The 17723-nt window shown below is 37.1% G+C and overlaps 1 protein-coding gene across 1 annotated transcript; it reads right to left on the minus strand.

Moving 5' to 3' along the window:
- Positions 1 to 2470: 2470 nt before the first annotated feature.
- Positions 2471 to 6621, minus strand: LOC136203730 (protein TIFY 8). The gene is made up of 6 exons (XM_065994947.1): positions 6060 to 6621; positions 5406 to 5596; positions 4888 to 5336; positions 4693 to 4780; positions 3205 to 3364; positions 2471 to 3111 (listed from the first exon to the last, which is right to left on the minus strand). Exons 1-6 carry the CDS (start codon positions 6307 to 6309, stop codon positions 3011 to 3013), a joined length of 1239 nt encoding a protein of 412 aa, XP_065851019.1. The 5' UTR covers positions 6310 to 6621; the 3' UTR covers positions 2471 to 3010.
- Between the last annotated feature and the right edge of the window lie 11102 nt (positions 6622 to 17723).

Genomic DNA, 17723 nt, shown 5'->3' on the forward strand with positions numbered 1-17723 from the left:
GTAGACAGACACGTGGACCAATAAAAAGCTTTGTACATCCATAACTGCAAAGGACATATGTCCCAATCACAATGTCGGACTTGAAACATACTGTCAGGGATATGATTTCTAACAGTAAGATTAGGGCAGAAAAGATCTTAGGAGAAGAGAAGAATAGAGAAAGAAGAGAGAAGGTTAGAGAGAGATTGAGATAAACAGAGAAAGAGAGAATTTAGAAGAAAGAAATAAAGATTTCATTAATCAATTGCATAATGAATTGGTACAGTACAATTCTCTTAAATAGGAAAAATGAGAAAAGGAAAGTATACTAGTCTTCCTAAATTCATGGCCCTAATAATTCTAACTTATCTTAAGTCACCCTATTAATTCTAACATACCTTAAATAAGAATAGGAAATATAACCTCCCTTAAATAAGAATATGAAATATAGCAATTCACTCTAAATAGGCATAATTTGAATAATTGTGACAATACTTCCCCCTTTAGAGCATTCTTGTCCCCAAGAATGTATGAAGTTTGGAATTTAGTGAACTTGAAACGGCTCTGGGATAGAAACAACCCATTGAATTTGTAGGGGAACGACAGTGAACTTGAAAGGGCTTTGTGGTTGTGGCTCAAACAGACCATCCTTAGTGAGCCATCTTATTGGTTCATACTCACTCTATAGGATTTTCATTCTTTCTAATGCATATGGTTGATAAGCTACCACATCTCCTTGCATTTCATCTTTTCCTATTTGTCCTTCAACTCGATTTATCCACAATTTCTCTCTCGCCATCGTTTTATAGTTGCTCTAGGCCACTTCATCTTCACTTTAGCAACAGACTCAACTCTTCCAAATGTCCGTAGAAGAAAATTCTCATCAATAATACCATTTATTGACAAATTCATGCCAATTAAAACAGCTGATAAATCTATAGACTCGTTCATGCCAAAGGAAACACCCATGATTAGCTGTGAGTCATTAAAACCTCATTTTTCAAAAGCATAAGGTCTCCCTAGTCTAATGGAAGTAGTGCAATGGCTTGGAGCCTTAGCATCAAGTTGAGCATTAGGAGTTGCAATCCTTGGTAAGGAAGAACCAATAAAAGCATAACTATGAGAGTAAGGAAGCCCAATTGTTTGGCCAACCGATGGGCTCACGTTTGCTCCAAATAGTGTAATGTCCCGAGTTTTCGGGCTGGCCACTAGTATTAGATTGGTTTCAGGCAGAAGTTGCAGTTTGATTGGGGTGTTTTGGGTGTAAGGTGAAGTAGTTAATGGAGGTGTGAATGTAGAGTTAGGTTTCTGAGTTGTTACAGGTGTTGGATTTATTTCAGCAGAGGTTATGGTGTAGGAATGGTTAGTTTGGATCCATTGCTATTCTACAACATCACTGGTGTCATTTTCTTGGAACCTTTTGCTAATTTCTTCCACAAAGATCTCCCAATTAACAACTGGTTGGATTTTGATCCAATTTTTAAACCACTTCTTAGCCCTTCCATGCAAATACAAATCAACGAGATCCAACCTTCTTTCTTCCACCGCTTCAAATAATTGGAAATATTTCTCACATTTACTTAACCAATTATCCACATCAATCCCCTCGAAATAAGGCAAAGCACACTTAGGTAGCATCTTACTAAAATAAGGGTTTGAATTTGAGGAATCAGTTTTGTTTTGATGATGATAATCACCTAAAGTGCCTTACCCATGATAAAGGAGGAATTTCTGTTTTCCTTATGAGGATGCATTTCAGGTTGGGGTGTTTTAGGAGGTCGGGAATGACTTTGGTTGTTTTGAATCATTAAAGTGAGAGAAGTTAGAGATCTAACTACCTCTTCAATGGAAGACTGATCTTTGTTTTGATCTTTCTCGATTGAGTCACGACGCAAGTTTTGAACGGCGTGAACATCAGCGAACCCAGCTTTCAGGATTCCCATATTGGTGGCAGTGAGCTCTTCATGTTCCTTCAATTTGGCATTTAAGGCCTGAATTTGTCTTTCAATGGCTTCCATGGTTTGTGTATAGTTGGTCCTTACTGTTCATACAATTGAAAATAATGGCGAAGGATCGTAGTCTCAGATACCAATGTCAGGGATAGGATTTCTGGCAGTAAAATTAAGGCAGAAAAGATTTTAGGAGAAGAAAAGAATATAGAAAGAAGAGAGAAGATTAGAGAGAGATTGAGATAAACAAAGAAAGAGAGAATAGAGAAAGAATTTAGAAAAAAGAAATAGAGAAAGAATTTAGAAAAAAGAAATAAAGATTTCATTAATCAATTGCATAATGAATTGGTACAGTACAATTCTCTTAAATAGGAAAAATGGGAAAAGGAAAGTATACTAGTCTTTCTAAATTCATGACCCTAATAATTCTAACTTACCTTAAATCACCATATTAATCCTAACCTACCTTAAATAAGAATAGGAAATATAACCTCGCTTAAATAAGAATAGGAAATATAGCAATACACTCTATATAGGCATAATTTGAAAAAAAAGTATATAGGTACGTGGGCCAATCAAACATTGTCATGTGGAAATTTACCCAACTGTAGAGTATCCTTCACTCGTCTCTATAAATAGTCACCTCAAAGAAGCATAAGTAACATCACTGAATTAAGCATCACAGAGAAGGGACGTCATACACCGGCCTCTTTCCGACAGTTTGCTGAGTTCATCTCAAGTGTACTGAAAGTTGTCTGCTTAGTCTACATCGCAGATTGAGATACATAATCGTGTAGTAACATTCAACCGGTTTAGAAGTAACTACTTTGGGGGAGGACTTTTTCCCGTGGAAAGTGAACAAATTTTATGGACCAGAATGTCCATTCTCAATCCTGATGTTGTACAAATTCTTTTTTTTTTCCCCCAAACCAAAAAAAATACTACAACACCAAGCTAGCATGTTTACAGCCCAATTACATTGTTAATAATGAAAGGGAAAGGCATTCTCTTAACTTGGAAAATCTACAAGTGTTCATGAATACCCAATTTCATGTCATCCTCTATAAACAACATAAACAGTTTTACTTGAAACCTACCTCTCTTTTCTCTTCCCCACTTGTTTCTCCTGCCTGAACTTGCTTTCTTTTCTCCTCACCTATTACAATGCTTCCATGATGAACTCCTACACATCACCAGTCATACCAAATGAGTCAGTTTCGTTTTGTCGAAACAAGGTTTCAAGAGTTACCGGGCCGGATTCCTTGATTGGTATTACCGCTGCCCAATAATCTCCCCCGTTGAAATGCTGTAATGCTTGTTTCCTTTTCCCCACTGCTCATGTAGTTTTCCCCACCTGGTCTCCCAGTAGGCTTTGAAGAGTATGTTGTTGACCATGATCCCCCATTTGATCCGGCTAATGCCATTATAACATCTGCCTGAAAATACATCACAAACATAAACGTTTTGTTCAAAGGAAGAAAATTAGAAGAAAAACTATTGCTGGAAACACAAGAAAGAATATTTATGGTATCAATCCCAGGCATATATTTGTTGATTCAGAACACATACTTGACTCAATAAAGCTGAACAATGTTCACAATTGTGAAGTGAGGCCACAAGACTCCACAAATCTAAGTTAAGAAGTAAGGAAAAAACTAATTTTTGAATTCATAATAATAATAATAAAAAAAGATACACAAGCTCAACTGCAGATTTTAAGACATGGTTATACCATCTGTGATAGTACAGCAAAACTAAGATGTCCGAGAAGTCTCTCAACATGATTAGAACTCAAGTTAAATACTGTAGCAGTATATGCATGAAAAAGACAATGGGAGAAAAGAAGCACCATGTTTATGAACAAACTCAAGTGTTGAGAATTTAGATACGGAAACCAATTTCAGTTTTAAAATTAGTGCACTTGTTAAGAACTGCTTCACAAGATTAGGCTTTAGACACCTTAACCAATATCATTTGATGGCAAATCCTAGTACAGTTAGGAAAATTAATGAATTGGATATTTAAACTTCATAAAGCAATTTTGTAATCTCAATTATTCAGTGAGAGCATATCCTAAACCTAACCAATACTGGACCTGGTTCCATAGCAGGACCATGCCCCAGTCATACCATAGCAAAATTCTTCCATGGGATTGGGTTGGGACTCATATGGAACAATTTCCAGGGAGCAAAGAACACTAAAGAAAATGGAAGAATTTCCAAGGGATTGGGGCTCAATAGCAGTATAGTACCACTGCCATGCGGCAAGTCCCACCAATTCACAAATAACCACATTCTAATGCATATGAAAGTTCTGAGTGGTTTACACATGATAGAGGGAAAGACTTTAGCAAAGGAGCTTAACTGAGACATTTTCCCCTCAATCATACAAGTTAAATGAAAAATTGTATGCTGTTATAAAACAACCAATGCAGCTTAGCCTATAGAGCCCTGAAGCTTAAAATAAGGTTTTAGTAACAACTAGAGTAGATTGAGGAAGTTGCACTTAATTTAACCCTATAAGGGAGCTCATGTATTTATCAAAATGTTCCGCCTACAGGCCACACACTAAAGTGAACCTCAAAAAACCTAACAAAGCCAATAACCAACATAGGAATGAAGGATATCAGATGATCTAGTCACTAAGCAATGAAGCCTGATTGGGGTATTCCTTGAGCGTATCACAGAAGCTCTTGGACACAAGCAATAGCAACCTTTGAGATTAAAAGAAGTTGTCTTTACTTAAAATCAGAAGGGGAGCAAACCTTGTTTGGGTGAACATCATCAAAAACATGAGCTTGACCGCCATAAAATATAGTCATCTGTCCACTAGCAGAAGTTGAACCCTGTGGACTGCCAAACATTTTATGGTAAAATGTAACATCAAGTATCCTTCCTAGAAGCTAAAACTGTTTTAGGAGAAAAACATACAAGAAAATGGCGAATAAGAAGAAATTTACTTTGAAGGAGTTGATGATTCCGGCTCTGGGATATGAATCCCAGACCTAGGTTTGGTGCCACTGGGCAGTACCCCTGATGCATTTTTCTCATAGTTACCACTTGCAGCATTAATGGAACTCAAAATTCCAGGGCCTTTAATTCCAGTTCTAGATCCTTCATCAGCAGCTGATTGAGAAATTACTGAAGGACCAGCATTCATGTCCCTGAATTTGTTCGAAGGAACTTGATGTGCAAAAGGAACAAACTGACCAACACGAGGTGGATACTGCATGGCAGCTCCCATAGGAATTGATGGATCCCATTTCGAAACAGTGGCATCAAATCTACCCCCAGTTGAAGATTGCAATATGAGAGATGCAGAAGTTGGTCTCATTGATTGCATACCATAGAAAACATCATCATCATTGGACCTTCCCGGACATTCTGCCCCGCCTCCACTCTTAAGCATCTGAATTCGAGAGGAATCAGTAAACATGAATAAAAACAAACAGTTCAAAAGGAACATGATAAAGCTTGCCTTCATCATATGGAGGCTCTCAAGTGAATCATGGCCAATTTGCAGAATCCCTTCCCTTGTAGACCCGGTAAAGGCAGAATCTGAATTGCTCCGCTTACTTCCTAGTAATCTGTTGGTTATCTCAGGAGCAGAGATATCATTCCTGGGACCATAAAAGGGAATACCCTCAAGATGATTTGCAGCCTGCCTTTCTATTGAAATTGATGAGAAATCAAAGTTAAAAGTCAAAGGCTAGAAATGACAAGTAAAATGTACAGTTAACATATTATAAACCAGAAGTGAGTGACAATGAGTAAATGAAGCGATGGATAGAGATAGCCAGAAACCAAAATATGGTATGAGAAAAATGCAGAGGAGGCAAGTGCTACTTTTCTTGTACTGAACAGGCGTTCAACTAACTATCTTCATTCTTAGTGAAAAGAATAGAAGACCGCATTGGCTGAAGCAAATTGAATGTAGAAATAGTAAATAAATAAACCATAGAAAGTCACAACTCATTGCAAATTAATAAAAGCTACCAGCCTCACTTAACTAGAGAAACATGAAACAAGACAGGTGACAATTACTTTTGTCCTTTAAAGTGAATTCCCGCATCCCTAAACCAAAAATCAAATTTTGCCCACTAATCGAGAGAGACAAAAATTGAACACATACCAGAAGCGATATCAGAAGTGGTGGAGGGAGGTCCACGAACAGCACCGGCGGAGATGGAGGCAGAGACAGAAGAGGGAGATGCATCAGGGTTCTTTGAAACCAAAACGACAGGCGAATCTGCCGTTGCAGCCTTCATTCCAAGAAAGTCATGAAACATTGCGTTGGATTCTTTCTGCTTCTGTGTACTATTAATCAGACTAGGCTTGACATTGTTGAGTTTTGTTTGCTCAGCCGTTCTCAGCACCACCATTTCTTCATCTCCACCATTTCACGCTTCTGCTGCTTCATATCTGTACTCGTCTTTTTACCCCTCTTATGCAATACACACACACACAGACGGGAAAAGATAGCACGATTTTTCAGGAAAGAGAAAAGTGAGAGAGAGAGTATGAAAGAATCAGACTTTTTATCATTATTATTGTAAGAGAGAGAAAGACAGCATTAAAAAGCAAAAGGTTTTTCCTTTCTTTCAACTTCCGGGGTTTTTCTGTCTCTCAACTCAACCATTTGGTTGTTTTGTTCTAAAGGGTATAACTGTTCTGTTTCTGTGTCTGTGATGTTCGAGAGAGAGAGAGCAAAAAAAAAGGCTTTGGTTTGGGGTTGGTTTGTTTTGTACTTTGAGATGGTACTCATGGACTAATAAGGTAATTTTGCCATTTCTATTTTTTTTAGAAATACAAATTTATTCATAACTATAATTTTATCATTAAGAGGGCGAACCTTGGCGCAACGGTAAACGTTTTTGTCGTGTGACCAAGAGGTCACGGGTTCGAGTCATTACACCCTTATGGTGGGACCCCTCCCCGGACCCTCGCTCAGCGGGGACACGTAGTGCGACCGGGACGTTTTTTTTTTAATATAATTTTATCACTAACATTTCCAATATATTTCTCAAACAAAAAAAAACATTTCCAATATCAAACTTACCCATATTTAATAAAAAAAATGACAGTAACGGTAAGATTGCGGCTGGAGGTGTGCTTAGAGATGTAGGGGGCGTCTGGCTTTCTGGGTTCTCCCAGAATTTAGGGTTGGGTTCTTCCTTTTCTGCGGAGCTCTGGGCTATTCTTACTGGAATCAATCTTGCTAAAAGGCTGGGTGTTAAGAGGCTCTCTGTGGAGTCTGATAATTTGGAAGCAATCAAAATGATTTCTGAGAATCATTCTATGGGTCTTAACAGTCGCAACCTCATCAAAGCTATTATAAGACTTTGCTCCTCCTTTGAGTTCGTAGAGTTCAGACACATTTTTAGAGAGCAGAATCGTGTTGCTGATCGCTTGGCGGCGGCGGGCCATGAAGGGACGTTAGGCGTTACTACCCTTCCTGTTTCCCCTAGTTTCATCTCTCATCTTCTCTTAGAAGATAGGATTGGGGTTAGCTTCCCTAGGCTAATTCCTGGGTAGTTTGTTGTTATTCGTTTTTCTTTTCCTTTTCTACCAAAAAAATAAAAAAAATAAAAAAAATGAACTTATATGTTATTCATCCTTATTTATATAAGGCTTAATACATCATTTGCACCCCTGAACTTGTCTAAAAAGCTTGATTGGCCCCTTGAACTTTCAAAGTATTCCGATAGCTCCCTGAACTTGCGTAAAATGTAATCAATTGATCACTCGATCGTAAAAAAAAGTAAGTTAAATGCGGAAGATGTATTCCACACATCTTTGAATGTTATTACATAGTTAAAAAAATAGATTAAAAATGAAGTTATTGCTTGCTCAATTACACAACTTGTCTTCTCTGATATTAGAATCGTATACTCCGATTTTGGTTGTTTTACTTTTTTTTAAGACTCGTGGAATACATATTCCGCATTTAACTTACTTTTTTACGACCGAGTGATCAATTGATTACATTTTATGCAAATTTAGGGGGCTAACTGAACATTTTATGCAAATTCAGGGGGCTATCGGAACACTTTGAAAGTTTAGGGGACCAATCAAGCTTTTTGAACAAGTTCAGGGGGCAAATGATGTATTAAGCCTTTAAATAACATAAAAACAGCCATCAAATGTGCCACTCGATTTTCTTCTCTATGTACGAATAAAAATGAACAGCTATGAAAAGTAGAGCTCCAAGCCAAAACATCTTTATATAGGAAAGGCAGATTGTTATTCGGGTAATTGTCGGACCGGAGTGCATTGACCACGATTTGTGCATCAGACTCGACAATGATGTTGTTGAAGCAACAATCTCATGCAAGCAGCAAACCTTCTTGAACAGCTAGTAATTCTGCTTCCTCCACATTCGAACAAGCCCCTAGTGTGATACCCGCCGATGCCATAATCTCGCCCTCCAAATTCCTAACAATTTAACATGTCCTACTCACATGGCCGTTTACTCCGAATTTAGCATCGTAATTTACTTTAACGACACCGCTTAGGGGAAAATACCATACTTCGATCTTCTACTAGTTCGTTTAGAAACTACTGATTTTTTTCACAATAAAAGGTGGAACATGCTAAGCCACAGGTAAGAACAAGGAGCTATAGAGTAACTTTGGTCTATTTATTCATGAATGCAATATGGCACAGTCAAGGTTTCTGCTTTAGGTTCACTTAAGTCAACTCTCGTGTGTTTTTAAGATCCTAAGACTTACTACAACTTCAAGTGTCCTTAAAGATGGTTCTTTCTTGCATTAAACATAAAGCAACATTTCCTTTTAGAAAACCCTTGATATAAAACCTTAATATTCCTATTTCAGGTTTCACATATTTAATGATAGATCCGTGAGAATGAAAGCAGTCTCCTATCATTCATAAACGCTAGATAATAAGTATAGAAGCATACATTGAAGAGCATCATTAAATACCATATGCATAAACTACATTCATTCATAAAAAGATTAAAAGTACCTACAGCTCCAGCCCTAGGCCAGCTTAGCCCATTCAAGAGACTACTCACTCATGGCACCGAGTGAACAACCAGAAAATAAGTAGTAACTCTCCATTAATGGAGGTTGTTGGCTCCTTCAGAAAGAGTTTCCGCTTCCAAAGATGAAGTTTCTCTCCCCCAAAATTATCCTAAAAGTAAAAAGTGTGTCCTTTCCTCCACCTATTGTTCGCTATATATAGTAGGAAAGGCTTCCCAAAATAAAATAATACTAATTATTACAGATATTAGATTGTTCAGCAAAAGGTGAAATTGTTCTTTCAATCAAGGGGTGTTGACTTTGGACACTTGAACATTCAAGGTCCGGATCTCTTTTCATCATGTTACTTTAGCTACTCCTGCTATCGCCTCTCTATTTCAGCTGTCTTCCACGTTTCTTCCTTTTATCCGACGGTCTGTCTGGTCTTAATCAACTTTTCCTGCAAAACAGGCTGCATGGTAGCTGTTTCGTCCTTTCTTTTAGATCTGCATATAAAACCTCTTTTAGTCCTCATTTTATGCAATTCCAAGCCTTAATTCGCCCCATTTAAATCATACATTGTATGTTTATTAGGATCAAATATGAGCTTATCAAATACCCCCAAATTAATCCTTGCTTGTCCTCAAGCAACACAAAAACAGAGGAAACATCTTATGGAAAAAGAATAAGGAAAAAGGTGGAAGGAAGACAGAAGTCATATCTTGACAACATATTTGAACATTGAAGAACGAAGATCAGAGAGGAAAAGGTGACGGTCACTAGGGGAATGATACGGACAACATAGAACTAACATCACTTTTAATTAACACAAACTTTGATCATACACAGGAGTTAGAAAGATATGCAGATCGTCTAGATCAAAAACATGCATTCTTATTCGTGAAATTCATTAAAAAAACATTAAGTTGAACATCAATATTCATTTAAACAACCTGTTCCCCTTAAGCTTCTCACATGGTTCATAATTTTCACTCACAGACAGAGGCTCCTTTGTTGCCTCAAGGTAAGGAGCTACACTCTTCAGCATAGTACACCTAATATTAAGCCGTGATTTTGCTAATTGGCCCAGTCTCATTGTAAAAAGATTTCCAAATATAGTCCAAAGGATTTGCATGGGGGTGTAATGTCAGATTGAGGTAAGGTATGACAGTGGATTGCTCATTAGGTGTAACACTTTTTGTCTCATGCATACTCCTTCTTAGCTCTTAACCCTTTAAATTTCTGCCCCATTTTAGACACTAGGCACATCCAGTTCCTTTTTTTGGCTAAATATTTGCTTTAAGCCAGGTGCTACATTGTTGGGGTTTAGTGTCCTATAGACAATTGTTTCAGGATATAAACCTACTATAAATGAATTGTTCTTTATGTCATTTGTTTTAATAAGATATGGTTTCATAACTGTATAAAGGCAACCTCTTTTAAAGAACTAAATAAGTCTAATAAAAGGAAATCCCTAAGTTTATTTAAAGTGATTATAAAGTGTTCATACAAGCATGAAGTGAGACGAAACATTATAATAAACTAATAAACTTAAAGCCACCCCAAGTCAAGTGATATGTTTTGAATAGGGATTGACATAACACTGTTAAGACTTGCATGTAACAATGTTTTCTGTCGAGACAGAGAGCTGATCTCACAAGCTTCAGATATGTAGATATCTGGACAGTTACATGGATCCAATGAAAGGGTTCATTAGGATTAGGGGCCCGACTTGAGATAACAGGATGGGTAGATTTATCCTTGTCACATGTTCATCTCATTGGTATTAATAGGTATAAGTAATCTTAAGACTCAAAGGAATGTTAATTAGTGATTCTGGATTATGGAATGTGATGCTTTGATCCTGTTGTAACACGATCCATAATAGCGATGACTCTGGGGTGTGTACGGTAGACGTTGGGTATCATAGGAAGTAATTGCAGGGTAGTTAACATTGGATTGAGCATTTGTCACTCCTGATAAATGGGAGATACGTCCAAGGATCGCTTGTGGAAGACTTGACTCTAAATCCTTGCAAGGTGATAGCTTAAGACTTGAAATGCAGATTTCACTTAACCTATCTAATTGGAGTTAACTCGGCCTGTACAAGTAAAACGAACGTCTCGCTATATGTGACTTGACATTATCCATAGTCATAAGATTCTGTTCAAAGATGTAGTTGATGAAGGATCGAATTATACTGTAACTAACATGGAAAGGTCAACGACGGAATCAACCTGTCTTCTTATAGCTCTGGGGGAATGTTTCGGATCTGCCAATCACAGTTCGCGTACTCATTCCGTCATACAAAGATTGAATGTAATTTTGAGAAATTAATTTAATGGTTGTATACAGCTAGAAGCAATAAGAACCTACTGGGTCACACATAAGACTTGGAACCCAAAAGAGAAACAGATGTTAATTAATTGACGGAAGCCCAACTGAGTCCACTAAGGCCCAGTAACAGGGGGGGCAATTTTATGTGTTGTGACACATAAAGGAATTAATTTAATTTTAAACAATTATAATTAGATTATGATTATGGATTAAATTAATTATAGGATAAATAAGTTAGGATGTTTATTGATATTAAATTGCTTCTAATTATTATCCTATTAATAAGTTATTATTATCTTTATATTTAGATATAATTATAGATAATAACAATAAGAGTATTATTCCGAATAAAACTCTTATTCAATAACCTAATTCTATCTGACTAGGGTTTAGATGGAAGAGGCTATATTAACCCCCTCTAATTGTAAATTTCGGCCACCCTTGCCATCCCGGAGAGAGAGAATTTTCGACCCCTACTGTAGTGGATCGACTTTCACCACTTGCTTCCGAATCAATTGATTTCATCTCTTTCCTTTTACTCCTTGATCTTGTGTTGATTAATTAGAGGCAATCTATCTTGATTACTATTATACGGTTGAGTTCTAACTTCGTTTGATTTGTGTTTTGTTTTGTGCTCGTGAACTCGGATTAAGAGTTGAGGGCACTTCACTTGCAACAGTAGATAGTTCCTCAAAAGGTATTTCCTTCTATCCCTCTTTATATGAAATAGCGATTAACGGATCTTGGTTAAAGGAAATAGGTTAAAATTTTTATATTTCCGCTGCCAAACATTTGCCTATTTTCCTTCAGTGGTATCAAAGCATGCGTTAAATTCGTTATTTCATATATGAAAATTAAAAGGTTTTTCAATCAGATTGAATAAATATTTATTGTTAGGATAATTAACAATATTGTTTTGATTAATTAATTCTAAAGATAAATAAGTTTTAATTAATTGTTAATTAAAATTGATTATGCATATGTTCCTAATTATTTTGATTGATAATCATTATAACAAAATCTATTTGTTTTATAGTTAGATTAATAAAAGTTAGTTTTATTAATTCTAAAGATAAAACAGAAAATCTTTAAAAGCTTTTCTTATATTCTGAAAGTCATTTTAAAATTGTTTTAAAACTGATATATATATATATATATATTTAAAATAATAATAAAAATATCGAACAGTAGCTCGGGTTGCGCCGTGAGGCAGCAACCCGAACTACTGTTCCGTGGTTGCTGCCTCGCGGCAGTAACCCGTGGCGTCTGGCTATCGCAAGGCAGCGATGGGCCAGACGCGATGCTGCTGCCAAACGGCAGCAGCTGTGTGGTCGGGCCCGTTACGGACCCGGCCCGAGGGTATATTTGTTTTAAAAACGGTTTTTAAAATAAAATAGTTTTAAATATATTTGTATATATATAAGTTTCAGAAATAAATAGTTTTCTGTTTTGATTATCGAATAAAAGAATTTATTTAAAAGTTTGTTTTACTTATTTGTAAATCAAAGATGTTAAATGAATTAAAACAAAATAACCGGGATATGCATAACAAAAGGTTTTGTATAGTTATATTAGTCTAATATGTAATTGTTACATTTTAATTAGATTAGACATAGAAGATACAAAACTAATAGAATTAAAATTGGATGAAAGTTAATTTGACAAGTTAATGTGATTAACCTAAATATTACATAAATATTTTATGTAATCAACCAATTAAATTTATTTAATTGAGTCTATGTATGGATGGAGTTATGGACATATTTGGACCCTCTATTTAGTCTTTTGGTATTTTGGAAATAGGACCTGCGTGTCCTGCGTATCTACTATCTATTGTAATTTCTCCTCTCATCCAATTCCCTTCAAATTAATTGAAGTTTTATTTAGTAGTATAGAAATTAATATTGATGTAATTTCAAGGCGCCATGGAGAAGATGGAGGACCTAAAAGAGAAATATATAATAGTTAGTATTTCCATAGGTTTGACATTTTATTCCGTTTCTGGCTCAACAGAATAATTTAGATAATATGTCCATAACGCCAATGTATATTGTATGTGTCTGATATATGCTAAAGCAAATCAAGACTAGGTTAGATTATGAGACTTAAAATAAAAATCCCTCACTAATTAAAAGTTAAGTAAATAAGCAAGTTATTAAAATCGGTTGCCCCTCCCTAATATTATAATTCAGCCGGCAGTACTGGGGGCCTTTGGGTTGTTGAGTAAACTCAAGCTCAAGGTCTTATGGTAACACCTGAATTATCAAAAATCGTTTTCATGAATATGGGGTAATACTTAAATTAGATTATGATAATTGGATGGGTAAACTCATGTTGTCATAAACTAATGGGCAATATGATTGGGATTAATATGAACACATATTAGTTACTAATGTGGTTAGTAACCCAATAACCTAGGAATCGCATTGTTGATGTGATTGATTGTATGAATCTACCTAACAAATGAGACTAGCTTGTTGAGTAAACTCAAGGTGAAATTTCAGGAGTTAGGATCCTAGCTCACTAAAGGATTTGTGAAATTCTTCGAATTAATATGGAGGGCTATTAATTTGGCAAAATAGTGGAAGCAATTTAAAATGAAATTAAAAGACCTATAATTTTAGATTGATATACTTTAAAACAAATGAATAACATACGTTTACTCTTTCTCACTCTCAGGTTAAATTAAAACACTCGTAAAATCATGACTAAAACCAATCTGCAAAATATACTTACTGATAACAAGTTGAACGGTTCAAACTTCACCGACTGGTATCGCAACCTCAAAATTGTTTTGAAGTTCGATAAGATAGGGTATGTACTTGATACATCGATACCCCCTACCCCGGCTGATGATGCTCCCATCGAAGAGATCAATGCTTACCAGAAGCATAAGGCTGATGACGATCACGTGGGATGCATCATACTTGCATCGATGACACCGGAATTGAAAAGGCAACATGAGGAGTTGGATGCCTATTCCATCATCGTGTACCTGAAAGAGTTGTTTGGGAATCAAACTCGGTGCGAATGCTACGAGATATCGAAGCAGTTATATCGATGCAGGATGCAGGAGGGCACATCTGTAATGACACATTGTGTCAAGATGATTGGCCTTATTACCAAGTTTTCTAGTATTGGAGATGCGATGGATCATGAACTAAGTGTGGACTTACTTCTTCAATCCCTCCCTGAGAGTTATTCACAGTTTATCATGAACTACCAGGTGAATGGCTTGCAAACCTCTCTTGAAGAGCTTGCAAATATGCTCGAGACAGTCGAGCCCAATATGAAGGAAGACAAGGCAATACCGGCTCTTGCCATTGAGGGATCAAAGAAGAGGAAAGGGAACCTTCCCAATCCTAACTATCCCAAGAAGGGCAAGGGGGCCACGCCCACCAAAGCAAAGGGGATGGAAGTGAAGAAGCCCAAGGGAGAGTGCCACTTTTGTGGTGAAGGCGGGCATTGGAAAAGAAACTATCTGGAGTACCTAGCCACCCTCAAGAAGGGAAAAGCTGGTGCTTCAACATCTGGTATGTTTTATATTGAAATAAATACAATTTCATAGTCTGAATCTTGGGTATTGGATACCGGATGTAGATCTCATATTTGTATGAATATGCAGGGACTTAGACGGACTAAGGAATTGAAGAAGGGAAGCATAAACTTGCGAGTAGGAAATGGAGCAAGAGTTGCCGCGCTCGTAATTGGAGATTATGCTTTGAGTTTGCCCTCTGGGCTTGTAATAGAATTAAGGAACTGTTTGTATGTTCCAGAGATGTCTAGAAACATCATTTCTATTAGCTGTCTTGTTGATGACGACTTTCATATTTCAATAAAGAACAAACATTGCGAGCTTTATAAAGATGAGATTTTCTATTTTTCAGGAATATCATTAAATGGGATTTATGTGTTAGATGATAAAATTTCTGTATTCACAATTGATACCAAAAGACATAAGCTAGATAATTCAACTTACTTGTGGCATTGTCGTTTAGGCCATATAAACAAAAGACGCATGCTTAAGCTACATCAAGATGGGCTTATAGATTCAATTGATTGTGAATCATTGGAAACATGCGAAGCTTGTTTAAAAGGAAAAATGACAAAGACACCCTTTAGCAATAAAGGTGAGTGTGTATCAGACACTCTAGGATTAATGCATTCAGATGTATGTGGTCCTATGTCAGTCCAAGCAAGAGGAGGATTCAGATACTTCATTAGCTTCATAGATGACCATACCAGATATGGTTATGTTTACTTGATGAAACACACGTCCGAAGCTTTTGAGAAATTCAAATGCTTCAAGAATGAAGTAGAAAATCAAACAGGAAAGAAAATAAAGATACTTCGATCCGATCGAGGTGGTGAATATCTTTCAGACGATTTTCTAAATTATCTAACTGAATATGGCATATGCTCACAATGGACACCTCCTTATACACCACAACACAATGGTGTATCCGAAAGGAGAAACCGTACCTTACTGGATATGGTACGATCCATGATGAGCATAGAATTGCTTCCAAAGACATTCTGGGGTTATGCCTTAGAAACTGCCCTCTTCACCCTAAATCGAGTACCAACTAAATCTGCCAGTTCCACACCATACGAATTGTTCATTGGTAGGAAACCTACTTTCTCATTCATGAGAATATGGGGTTGTTCAGCATTTGTCAAACGCATAGCATCAGATAAACTGGATTATAAATCTGATAAATGTTTCTCCATATGATACCCTAAGGAAACTATGGGGTATTACTTCTATCACCCAGATGATTAGAAAGTAATAGTATCTAAGCACACAACCTTCTTAGAGAAAGAGTTTCTCGAAGAAACACAAAAAGGAAGCATAATTGAACTTGATGAAGTTCAAGAAAAAGAAACACCAGCTGAAACAACAGAGGCGATAGAGGAATCCGAAGCAGTCCCATTAGATGAGACTCAAGTGCCACCACCTACTCGTAGATCACAAAGAGTTCGTGAACTCCCAGTTAAATACGGTTTTCTAGTGGGAGATGATGATGAGGTTCCCGTGTTAGACAACAAACCCGAAAACTACGAAGAGGCTCTCACCAGTCCAGATTCTAAAGCATGGCTTGAGGCCATGAATTCTGAAATGGATTCCATGTACACTAACCAAGTGTGGACTTTGGTTGATCCACCCGAAGGGATAAAACCCATTGGGTGTAGGTGGATCTTCAAGAAGAAGACTGACATGGATGGAAAGGTTAACACCTACAGAGCTAGGTTAGTAGCGAAAGGATACCGTCAGAAACAAGGAATTGATTATGATGAAACTTTCTCTCCAGTAGCCATGTCCAAATCAATCAGAATAATGCTCGCTATTGTCGCTCACTACGATTACGAGATTTGGCAAATGGATGTGAAAACAGCTTTCCTAAACGGAAACCTGCTTGAGGATGTATATATGATGCAACCTGAAGGTTTCACATCAAAGGATGCAACCAAGGTTTGCAAACTTCAGAGATCCATTTATGGACTCAAGCAAGCATCAAGAAGCTGGAACAAGCGTTTTGATGAAACCATAAAACAGTTTGGTTTCGAACAAAATTGCGAAGAAGCTTGTATTTACAAGAAAGCAAGTGGGAGCTCAGTTGCATTTCTCATATTATATGTGGACGATATATTACTAATGGAAAATGACATAGCTCTACTACAGTCGGTAAAAGTATGGTTATCAGGTAACTTCTCCATGAAAGACCTTGGTGAAGCAGCTTATATACTAGGGATAAAGATCTATAGAGATAAATCAAGAAGACTGCTTGGTCTTTCACAGGCTACATACATTGAAAAGGTGCTAAAGCGGTTTAGCATGCTTGAATCGAAAAGAGGAAACTTACCCATGGTACATGGGGTAAAGTTAAACAATAATCAATGTCCTAAAACCGAAGATGATAAGAAACGTATGGCTGTAATTCCGTACGCCAGCGCAATCGGTTCGATTATGTATGCTATGCTTTGCACTAGACCTGTCGTAGCGTTCACGTTAAGCATAACGATTCATTATCAAGGTAATCCGGGTGACGAGAATTGGAATGCCATCAAGAACATTCTTAAGTACTTGAGAAGGACTAAAGATATGTTCCTAGTGTACGGAGAAGGGGATCTGAAAATAGAAGGATTTTCAGATGCCAGTCACCTCACAAATGAGAACGATTTTAGATCCCAATCAGGATACCTATTTATCTTGAATGGGGGTGCGGTCAGTTGGAAGAGTTCCAAGCAGGGAAGCGTGGCTTTCTCTATGACCGAGTCTGAGTACATCGCTGCTGTGGAGGCAGCAAAGGAAGCAGTTTGGATTAAGAAGTTCATTACCGAACTTGGTGTGGTGCCTGACATTGTGAATCCCATTACTCTGTACTATGATAACAATGGAGCCATTGCATAAGCAAAGGAACCACAGTCTCATAATGCATCCAAGCATTACCTTAAGCGATACCACATTGTAAGAG

Source organism: Euphorbia lathyris, chromosome 8 (assembly GCF_963576675.1).
Source record: "Euphorbia lathyris chromosome 8, ddEupLath1.1, whole genome shotgun sequence".
NCBI classification, from domain to species: Eukaryota; Viridiplantae; Streptophyta; class Magnoliopsida; order Malpighiales; family Euphorbiaceae; genus Euphorbia; species Euphorbia lathyris.

Excerpts from the sequence above, each read along its gene's own strand:
- LOC136203730 (XM_065994947.1), bottom strand. The coding sequence starts at position 6,309 with ATGGTGGTGCTGAGAACGGCTGAGCAAACAAAACTCAACAATGTCAAG. Across the intron at positions 5,597-6,059 it reads CACTTCTGATATCGCTTCTG|AAAGGCAGGCTGCAAATCAT; the intron begins GTATGTGTTCAA and ends CAATTTCAATAG. Across the intron at positions 3,365-4,692 it reads ATGATGTTCACCCAAACAAG|GCAGATGTTATAATGGCATT; the intron begins GTTTGCTCCCCT and ends ATGTATTTTCAG.